The sequence below is a fragment of the Podarcis vaucheri genome (genome assembly GCF_965113315.1).
Source record: "Podarcis vaucheri genome assembly, chromosome: 13".
Taxonomy (NCBI): domain Eukaryota; kingdom Metazoa; phylum Chordata; class Lepidosauria; order Squamata; family Lacertidae; genus Podarcis; species Podarcis vaucheri.
In genome coordinates, this window is record NC_138751.1 from 13,419,222 (window position 1) to 13,430,292 (window position 11,071).

General features: G+C 43.8%; 1 protein-coding gene across 1 annotated transcript; it reads right to left on the minus strand.

Annotated features, from left to right (window-relative positions):
- Positions 1-305: 305 nt before the first annotated feature.
- On the minus strand, positions 306-5,810 carry LOC309516479 (vomeronasal type-2 receptor 26-like; the record flags this gene model as incomplete). The annotated part of the gene is made up of 5 exons (XM_082195245.1): positions 5,653-5,810; positions 3,868-4,728; positions 2,854-3,081; positions 1,592-1,718; positions 306-1,207 (listed from the first exon to the last, which is right to left on the minus strand). The coding sequence occupies exons 2-5, from the start codon at positions 4,702-4,704 to the stop codon at positions 306-308; spliced, it is 2,094 nt and encodes a 697-aa protein (XP_082051371.1). The 5' UTR covers positions 4,705-4,728; positions 5,653-5,810.
- Positions 5,811-11,071: the final 5,261 nt, after the last annotated feature.

The window sequence follows — 11,071 nt, forward strand, 5'->3', positions numbered from 1 at the left end:
GGTTATCAGCTGTAATGATTAAGATAATTGGGGGGGGAGAAAGAAAGGTATAAAATTAAGTGAAAATTAAGGGTGAGGATTTGCTGACTGAATAATTTGAATTGGAATACAAAAAGGAGAGGTATGAGGAGGTCCAAGAAATAAGTTAAAAGAAAATAAGTGAATGAAATTATACGTGTTGTTAATTTTTGTGTTTTTTTTGTTTTTTTTGTTTTTGTTGTATAATTTTTGAAAATTTAATAAATATATTTTTTTAAAAAAAGAAAAAAGCATGAAAGACAACAAATGGCAGGTTTATTATTTCTTTACATTTTCTTCCTTATTAGCTGTTCTCTGTTGTTCAGCTCAGGCCTCAGAATGATTATATAACATTTGGGGGGAAAGATGCAAGCCAGCAACCCACCACCCGAGGCTAAGATGGAGAAGATTTCCACTGCTACCATATATTTCCCCTTGGTGCTCAGGTAGGAGGGAATAAAGGACAGCCAAACACTGCAGAAGACCAACATGCTGAATGTGATAAACTTGGCTTCATTGAAACTGTCTGGTAACTTCCTGGCGAGGAAAGCCACAGCAAAGCTTACAGTTGCCAGGCAACTCATGTAGATGAGGACACAATAAAACATGGCCACAGACCCCTCATTACATTCTAGCATGATTTCTTCCATCACTGAGTGCATGTCTAAATCAGGGTATGGGGGAGAGGTTGCCAGCCAGCCAGTACATATGCCTGCTTGGACTATGGAGCAGGAAAGGAGAATGGAGTGGCCTAGTCCTTTCCCCACCCATTTCCTCATCCTGGATTCTGGTTTTGTAGCCATGAAGGCCAAAACCACCATGAAGGTTTTTGCCAGGATGCATGAAACAGCAGTTGAGAAGATGATGCCAAAAGCTGGTTGCCGGAGGAGACATGTGACCTTGTCAGGTTGGCCAATGAAGAACAAAGCACAAAGGAAGCAGAGCAGGAGAGAGATGAGGAGAGTGTAGGTGAGGTTTCGGTTGTTTGCAATGACAATGGGTGTGTTGTGGTGCTTCATAAATATACCTAGTACCAGAGCTGTGATCAAGGAGAGGGAAAGAGAGAAACATGCCAAACTGATGCCCAAAGGTTCTTCATAAGACAAGAAGCTTATGTCCTTGGGTAGACATGCATCACGGTTCTGGCTTGGATAGTCTTTGTCAGGGCATTTATGACAGTCATTCATATCTGGAAAAATGTAAAGAAATGAGCTCATATCATATCAGCTTACTGAAATGTTTCATTTCTGTCTGAGAAGGAAAGAGCTGTGTTTAAATCAAAACCATGTTTAGTACTGTCTGATGCTCTGCAATGCGGTAATGTTGAATTTAGTTGGTTCAGAGCTATGTCGTCCTGTAATAGCCAGGGCCATTGACATTTCAATATTTATACACATTAGCCCGGGTGCAGCCTGTGTAAGTCAGAAGGAGTGGTAAGACCCCCTCTAGATATGATTTGATCCACATACCATCCAACTACTCTTAATGCATTGGCATTCTCATTTGATTAGCAAATTTAGACAATCTTAAAGGCAAAGAATCAGGCTCTATTTAATCTATTTATTTCTCCTACCATCCTGGTTTGCAATCTTCCCCTCTGCACATGGGATGCAATCGTAGCAGCAAGGTGGCTGTCCCTCCTTCACTTTCTTGCTGGATCCTGGAAGACAACGCTCAGTACAGACAGAAAGAGGCTGAGTCTATTCCATAAATGAAAGAGCAGAATGCAGAAGAGTTCCAAATAAGGGATTTTTGAGGAATGCAGTCTTGGTGAATTGCAAAACAACCAAAATTCCAGACAAATACATAAATTTTAATGAAGCTATCCAGGACCTACGATGCCCCTGGGAATGCTGCAACACAATTCTCAGCATGTTAAGAAAAATATATACTTTTGAATGCATATTTTGAGATAACTCTTTTTTAAAGACTAATGTATCCATTCCTAATGCTCAGTCACTTGCTCTTTACACCTTTCCTCTCAGCTCTCTCCTTCACTCTCTCAATCTTCACCACTTCTCCTGCTTCCTCCTCTTCCACTTATGAACTTAGAAGACTAGTGGTCTCCTGCACCTGCTGCTGTCAGTTCCCATTTTCTTGCTCTGGTATTATTATACCTCCCTTTCCCAACCAGCTCGTTCCTCCAAATTTTAGCAAGAAAGGTGAAATCTATAGGCTTATCTATTAATGCATCCTCTTTAACTCAGTCAAAAATCAGTGTTTTCTAAATGTAAAGATATCCTAATGTTTTTGTTTATTTTAATATAGATTTCTGTTTTTACTTAAAATCCACATTGCAGTCTTCCAGAAGAAAGAAAAACCCATTTAGTTACTCCAACTAACCACTTGTGTGCACTCTCTGATGTAAGATTGCTTCAAGGTCAAAAAGATCATCCATTTAATAGTTTCATGGTCTTTCACCACATACACCCTCTTGTGCAGGCAAAATATATGCAGAGGCCCTGATTGGCTGGGGGAAAACCCTGCACTCCTGTCTCAAGGCCTTTAAAACTGGTATTTGACCTAGATCAAAGCACCCATATTCAGATGAAGGCTCTCTGTCTGTGTGTCCCTAAGGTATATTTGCACTGTTAACCTAGTTTAACTGTATCTTGTAGTATAAGGGTTCTTCAGTTTTGTTACCTCCTTAATAAAATATTTGCCTTTACTTGAGTGGCTTCTGGCAGTAAGCTTTTGCATCTTAAGTTGGTACTTGGATGCATTGGTCATTTTCTACACAGTAAGTTTAAAAGACAGTGAGTAGACATGCAGGTGAATGATCATTGCTTATGCAAGATTGAATCTCTTTGGAATTATCTAACAATGTGGCCCTACCTGATTAAACCACCTATGCCATGTTATGGCATCTTCATCAAGGGTTAATTTTTGGTCTGAAGGAGTTTGTGGATATATCCTTCCAACTCTCACTCTGTGCAAACTTTGGTTGGAGAATATAATCCAGTTGACAATATCCAAGCTAGATGCTGCCTCTCCATTCTGGTTGATGAAGACCACATCTCCTGCAGTATTGTTAAATGAGATACTTCTCAGAAAGTGATGGAGCTAGATTGAATACAGAAAAGGCAATTGTTTGGAAATGGCTGCAGTTCTAATACAGAACTGAGGTATCTTTTTCCTGTGGGCAGGACCTAGAGCAAGAGGTGGGTGGTGATACAGTCAACTGTGAGTGGAGTCAGGTCCAAGGATGCAGAGACACCAATTGTCACTCTCCCACATCTTTCTCTCTCTCCCCTTTCTACAGCCTTCCTTTCTCTGCCCCCACCACACTTCTTTTCGTCTATCACATTCATCCCAGGAGACAAAACATTGGTTTGTGACCACCTGCTCTGAGGCAGCATTTGGTGTATATGGGATAGAGAGAATGCTGAACATCTCTCTTGACTATTACCACTACTTGTTATCTGTGAAAGCAATAACATATCAGTGGCCTCCAAACTTCTCTCATACAAATGCCCTTTTTTCTCTGAGAGGAATGAGCAGGCTGACAACATTTCAGAAACTCATACTTTGTGAGGGAATAGCAGGTCCCTACCAGTCAAGGTGAGCTCCCGTTGCTCAGTCCCTGCTTCTGCCCACCTAGCAGTTCAAAAGCACAAAGTGCAAGTAGATAAATAAGTACCACTCTGGCGGGAAGGTAAATGGCATTTCCGTGCACTGCTCTGGCTCGCCAGAAGGGGCTTAGTCATGCTGGCCACAAGACCCAGAAGCTGTACTCCCATGATGAGTAAAGCGAAATGAGCACCGCAACCCCAGAGTCGTCCGTGACTGGCACCTAATGGTCAGGGGTCCATTTACCTTTTTACCAGTCGAGGATGTTCAGCCTATTACCTGCCAAAACTGTAGATTCAGATTATTCTCTCTCCCTCCATACACCATTCCTCTCTGTCTGAGACTGGATGTGAACATGGCATGTAAAGCATGGGCCATGGTGTAGACAGCACTGTGGATACTGTAACTGTGGCCTGTCATGCTCAATTCAAAAAGTGATCCGGTAAGGTTCTCCAGCTTCTCTTCTCCAGTGCAGATATTCTCCTCCATTCTGTCTGAAGTGATATCTGGGAATACACATCCAAAGACCTGTTGCCAGAAGTCCCTGATAAAACCGTCCCCATCTGTGCTGGAAGGGTTTCTGTGCACAACATACTGATGAAATCCTGGTGGGTTTCTGAAGTGAATTTCAAAGGAAATAGCACCACTGAATATTCCTGAATCCCAGTTCCTTTGAAAGACAAATGAAGCGAACTCAACCTGGGAAGTTATTATCCATACTTTACTTTTTATATTGCATGTCATGTCATCATGTTCTGATAGGTATGGAAGCCATCTAAAAGTTGCCATGGAATAAGATTCTCCATAGGAAACTATTACATTAGCTGTGCTGCTAAAAATTTTATGAATTATAATTGCCTCCTGTTGTAGCAAGCCATACATTTCAGAAATAAAACTTAAACTGGGGATTCTTTCTAGGAATGCAAAGCAGACACCACGCTTGGTAAATATTGGAGAGATGGTTTGCAGAAATCTTTCTCCATTGTCATTGTCCATTGCAACGACTCCAATCCACATCCACCTGAAATGCAGAAGCAAAGAGAGAATTCCCTCATACTGAAGGGCTTCTGAGGCTGCCATCTGGTAGAAGGGAAGCCCTGGGCTTTTATCATTCATCACCGGAGCAGAGCCATAAATGAGCTAAAAAAGTAAATGGAGGAAGAGAAGAGAGAAAGTAGATTCATTTCACAGTATTCATATACATTATGTGGTGAACCCTGTTAGTCAAATATGCCCTTTGCCAATTTTTCACGGATTGTGTGCCTTTCTCTCAATTATACGAAAGACACACATACAGATGGGCCGAAAACTGGGACCATCACATTTCTTCTCTGGAGATTCTTCTTTCTTCTTCATGATTCACATACACCATCACACAGCAAAACTGTGCTGCCTCTTCTCAGACTTTATTTCTGCACATTTATTTCACTTGTGAATCAGCTGCTCCCTACTGTTACTGTACTCCTGAAGAACTGGAATGTATCTGCAATTTGCCATACCTCAAAGTGAATTTAATTGGGTTTGGTGCATTAAAGTGGAATAATGAATGTATTGGCACCTACCTATCAGTTTTTTTGGCTGTAAACAATTCCTGCCCCCCTTCCCCAGCAGCTTTTTTGAGATGCCCTGATCACTAATTTTAGTACTGGCACGTACTTGTCAGCTTTTATCCTGTAAGCAATTTTCTGCTTTCCCCAGCAACTCAATTCAGATACCTCCACACTAAGCAGAAAATGCTGTGTAACCAAAAACAGCTGGTGAGGGAAAAGCCCACTTTCCCATCATTGGCATTTGGGATATCAGTGTTCTAGATGTGTGTGTAAGAAAGGACGAGTGACATATTTTTTTCTGGTATTGCACCCTTTCTCCTTATCCAGGTTTGTTTGTTTGCTTATATTATAATTATGTACCGGCTTTATTTTCCAAGGATCTCAAGGTGGTTTTAATGGTTCTCCTTCCAATTTCAGCTTCACCCTGAACTGCTGATACACCCTGAACTGATGCCAAGGAACCTGCCTCTTTCTCTATGCAAGCTAATAGAGGTATTGTACATAGGTGTCCTACCTGCGGGATCTTAAAGATATCCAAAACAGTGGCCACATAAAAGGAGATTTCAGAATCCAGTCCCCCAATGACCCCAGTCAGATTATTTTCAACATCACATATATAGTTAGGGACAAATTTCTCCACAACGGATAAAAGCAGCAGTGTGGCGAGATATGTGTTCCTTGCATTGTTATAGCTGTCATACAAGTGAAAGCCCAAGGTGATATTGGGTAGGATGCGAGGGTCTTCATTGATCTGCTTGACTGCAAATGCCAAGGCCACAATGTGCTGGTAAAGCTTAGGCAACACCCTAGAACGAGAGTTGCAAACTGTATCAGCAGGAACTTTTACATATCAACACAGTAGTTAATCATAATGAGTTGGGGGCCGGTTACACTCTACAATAGTCTGCTCTACTATTGAATAGCTCTTATCAGTAGAAAGTTCTTCCTGATGTTTAGTTGAAATCTCCTTTCTTATTTCTTTAATACCCTGATTTGGAGCAAGAGAAAACAAGTGTGTTCCATCTTCCTGGTGACAGCCCTTGAGTTATTTGAAAATGGCTATCATATTTCCCCTCGGTCTCATCATAGCTAAACATACCAAACTCCCTCAACCGTTCCTCATAAGGCTTGGTTTCCAGACCATCTTTGTTGCCCTCCCCTGCATATGTTCCAGCTTGCTAATATGTTTCCTTCTTAAATTGTAGTGATCAGAACTGGACGCAGGACTCCAGGTGACCAAGGCAGAACAGAGCAGTACTATTACTTCCTTTGATCAGAACACTACACTTCTGTTGATGCAGATCCCTTGACCTTTTCCACATGTACTACTGGCAAGTCAAGTGTTCCTCATCTTAGATTTGTGCATTTGTCTCTACTGAAATCCATGTTGTTACTATTGTCCCATTTTTCCAATGTTTTAAGGTTGGGTTGCTAATGTGGGGCCAATGGGATGTCTTGCCGTACACACCTGAGGTCTTTTCCTGACACTTGCAATCTCTGGTCTCTCCCTGCAGTGACCTCTTTTTCATGAAGCAGGGATTGTCATTGGAATTCACTAAATTCTATACTTCATAATAAGTACCTTTCAGTGCTGAAACAAACCTTAGCCTAGATCAGAAAATGAAACATTCAGCTTCAGAACAGGTTTTTAAAAATTCATTTTTACTAACACTCTAGTAGTTTAGATAAATATAGGGACGCGGGTGGTGCTGTGGGTTAAACCACAGAGCCTAGGACTTGCCAATCAGAAGGTCAGTGGTTCGAATACCCACGACGGGGTGAGCTCCCGTTGCTCTGTCCCAGCTACTGCCAACATAGCAGTTCGAAAGCACGTCATAATGCAAATAGATAAATAGGTACCGCTCCAGCGGGAAAGTAAACGGTGTTTCCGTGCGCTGCTCTGGTTCGCCAGAAGTGGCTTAGTCAGGCTGGCCACATGACCTCAAAGCTGTACGCCGGCTCCCTCAGCCAATAAAGCGATATGAGCGCCACAACCCCAGAGTCAGCCACGACTAGACCTAATGGTCAGGGGTCCCTTTACCTTTAGTTTAGATAAAGTCTATCAAAATTGGCTTTTCAAAAGGGCTCTCCCACATACACAAACATGCATACATTTCAATACATTTATATTTATTTTCCTATCAAGAAATGGAAGCTTCTACATTATTCTCTCAATTCACAAGACATTCCTATGGATTTTTGCATCAGCATATGTCCCACTGAAATGCAAAGTTGTTATTACTAGGTAAATAGGTAGAGGTTTGCAGCCTTAGTCATTATTTTGAGGCTGCAACTCTAGGTTTGATCATTCCGTGGATGTAATAAATGAGTGGCTTAGTACTTACACAAGCTCTTCAGGCATCGCTGGTGGGGGTTCCTCAGCAAATGTTGCTGGAGAGGAGATGAAGCCACCATGGTAAACAATGCCACCAATGTTAAAATCTCCTGGCTGATGATACGTGTGAAGTGGATGGTGTGGACCTTGGAGGATGCATTTCGCTATGTGAGCCTGACATACATTGTAAGAAATCAGTTCCAGCAGTAAGGACACTAAAACCACCATTCTCAATACAAAGGCAACTGTCTGTTCTACATGGAACCCATGATTTCTCTGGCAATATTATAATTAGCTACTCCAAGATAAAAATTGTCTCATTTGAATGGTAATAATTTCCTGAGACGATGCAATCTGGGAGTGTGTAAGATCAGACATGTGGATCCCAGACCCTATTTAAATTATTCTGGTTAATTTTAGTATCCTTTGTGTTCCTTTTGCAAGTGGCCCCTGAAAGTCCACAGGGATTTTTGAGGAGCAGCAGATTTAATTATAGCCCTGTTCATAACCAAGCTGGAATTCAGTTATTTATTCAATGCTTGTGAACCCCTGTGGAATTGCTGAAGAAAATGTGTTTGTCACATATTCGGAACTATTGTGTTAAATTCTCTTTCAGTGGATAATAAGGGGCCAGTGGTGTATTGGTGAAGTTAGAAGTTCATAATAGAAGACCTTGTAAACAATGGAGACTCCCAAATGTAGTATGGTGTTGTGAGCATCTTGGAATTTGGCTGAGTGGACCCGGATTCACATCAACCTCGTGGCATGAGAACAATGGCTGCTCACCATTTTTCCAGGGGAGACAATGGCGTTGCCTCACTCTCAGCCTCCTTCCCTGATAGCCTAGGCACGCACTTTTGCTGGCCTTTGGAGGGGAATTCTCCTTGGCCGGTGGATGCCAAAAGGGAGGGGTCTTTCCAACCCAAAAGGCAGTATAAATGGATCACTCACTGGTGCCTCTTGGAGGGAAGTGCCTTGCTGGCTGTAGCCATTGGCTGCTGTCTCGTCTAGCCTGGAAGTGAGGCTTAAAAGGGCGGTTGCAGGAGGCTCTCACAGCACGGCTGGGTGAAGAGGAACACCCTCCCACCTTCCCTTTTGATTTCCATGTTTTACTGTGTTTTTATATCTGCTGTAAGCCACCCAAAGTGGCTGGAGAAACGCAGCCAGATGAGTAGGTTATAAATAATAAAATTATTATTATTATTAGTCCTACTTCCTTCCATTCCTGTCTCCATTTGAATACCTGGACCTTTTGCAAAGGGCCATAATCTTATAGACACTCATTAACAAGCATAGTTAGCTTGCTGTATAACAGTACAGATGTCTACTCAGAAACAAGTGTTTTAAGATTTAATGGGCCTTGCTCCCAGATAAGGGAGCACAAGCTGGCAATGTAGGCTGTGATTTATGGTAGAAACTAAGAGAAAGCAGTGGCTTTGTGCCCTTAAGAGCTGTATACCAGGAATAAATGGCTGCAGATCAACAGCGTGAGACTTTTACTGTGCCTTTTGAAAGGCTTAATGGCTCAAACTGGGAAGACTGGGCAAGGCGGATGTACTTCTGGCTGGGAGGAAAACAGTTTTGGGAATGTACACAGGCTGACCCAGTGCCTGATGGAGCCGGCTGCTGAGATAGAGAGGGCAGCGTGCGCATTGAGGGGGGATCAGAAAGCCATGTCCCACATTGTGATGGCTATGGAATCATCACAACTTCCTCACATAGATGGTTTGTGAACTTGTCACCAAATTTGGTCTGCTTTGACTAGAATACACCAAAGGACCACAGCTGGGGCAAAGATCTATGTCATACGTACTCTGTTTGAGAAGAGGCTGTCCCCAGGGGAATCGGTACGTGACCACATTGCCCAGATGCTGACTGTTTTCAGCAAGCTGCGTCAGCTCAATGTGCCCTTCCCAGATGAACTTAAGGCTTATGCGTTGTTAAGCTTCTTGGACAGAAGTTATGAGAACTTAGTCCTAACAATGGAGATGATGCCACCGAATGATCTTACGTTGGAATATATAAGTGGGAGATTGATTGATGAGGAATCGAAACGCCAGAGGGCTGTGAAAGAGAGCACAGGCTGCAACCCAAGAAGGAGTGGGGGGGACAGCCAGGAGCAGTGAGGACTGTGTGAAAGCTTTTTCTTCCAAAAGATGTTTTCGTTGTGGAAGCAGTGGACACCTGGTCCGCAAATGTCCTCTAGAGGCCCAGGAATGCAAGGACACCGGAATGGCGGCCGGAAAGGAATGTCAACAAAGCAGATAAGTGGCAGTTCGAGAACTGGTTCCCAGCAGAGACGTGAGAAACAAGGAGGCCAGAGTGAGAAAGGCAAGGAGAAGCCTCTCTATCACCTCACAGCATCGATGGTGTCGGGGGAACAGAGTCTCTATGGCAACGTTGGAAGGCAGCCAAAGGGCTACTTTGTCTTTTGTTGTGGACACTGGAGCCACGCATTGTCTCATGCCCTCTGCTGGTTTGCTTTGAAACTGCAAGTCTGTGAAAAGTGGACATTTTGTGTCAATGGATGATGGCTCCAAGAGACAATTAACTGAGACTGGTTTTTTGTATTGTTCTTTTATAGATCATGAAGTGCAAGCATTCGTGGTTCCTGAGATAGCAAATTGTCTTTTATCTGTGTCTGCCCTCGTTGCTGATGGTTTTGATATAATGCTTGCTAATAACATGTGCTCTTTTTTCAGGGATGGCAAGAAGCTGTACAGTGCTGAGTGCAGAGATAGAGTGTTCGTGGTGGAGATGCCTATTGCTATTGTAGCTGTTGCAGAGCCCCCTGAAGAGGCACAAGTGCAGTGCACAAACGTACCACCACATGACAATTGTTTACACTTGTGGCACATGAGATTTTCCCATGTTTTCTGGTCTTACATTAAGAAAGCACCTGAGAACACGGTGGGGTGCAAGTTTAAGGGGTGTGACAAATTCCTAGATTGCAGAGCGTGCAAGCAATCAAAGGTTACCTGTGATGGTCTGGAAATCTTATTCAGAAGCTGAATCTGAGGAGTCCCAGCCTGCACAGGAGTCCCCGCCTCCAGGGCTGAGCTGGGGCATGGGCTTGAGTCTGAAGGGCCTGCACCTGTGCCGGATCCTCAGGAGCAGACACCAGATGCATCCACTCTGGCTCTGGAGGTGATTGAGGATCCATTGCCTGCAGGTGCGACTCTCCCAGCCCTGTCAGGGGATGGTGAAGCTGCCCCTAGGTCCAGTAACCCTCCAGCCTCTCCTGAGCTGTAGAGGCTCAGGGCAGAGAGGCGGAGGGAACTGGGTTCTCTCAGGAGGAGTGCTCGTCTTAAGGCCAGGAGAGGCGGGTCACCTGTGGGCCAGGACCGCCCCTGGCCTCAGAGGAGATAAAGGCCAGTCAGCCCAGTCCCAGGTTGCAGGAGCAACGTCATTGGAAACCTGCTTCTGCCAGCACCCAGACCTGTTCTTCCGGAGTTCCCGACCACACCTGACTTCTTGCTTCGGACCCCGCTTCGCCCTTTGTGGACTGTCTCCAGACCCTTGACCCAGGACCGGATTCTGACCACGCCTCACAGTAACCTCTCCCCGGAACCAGCAGAGTTTGCTCCCGCCCACTCGC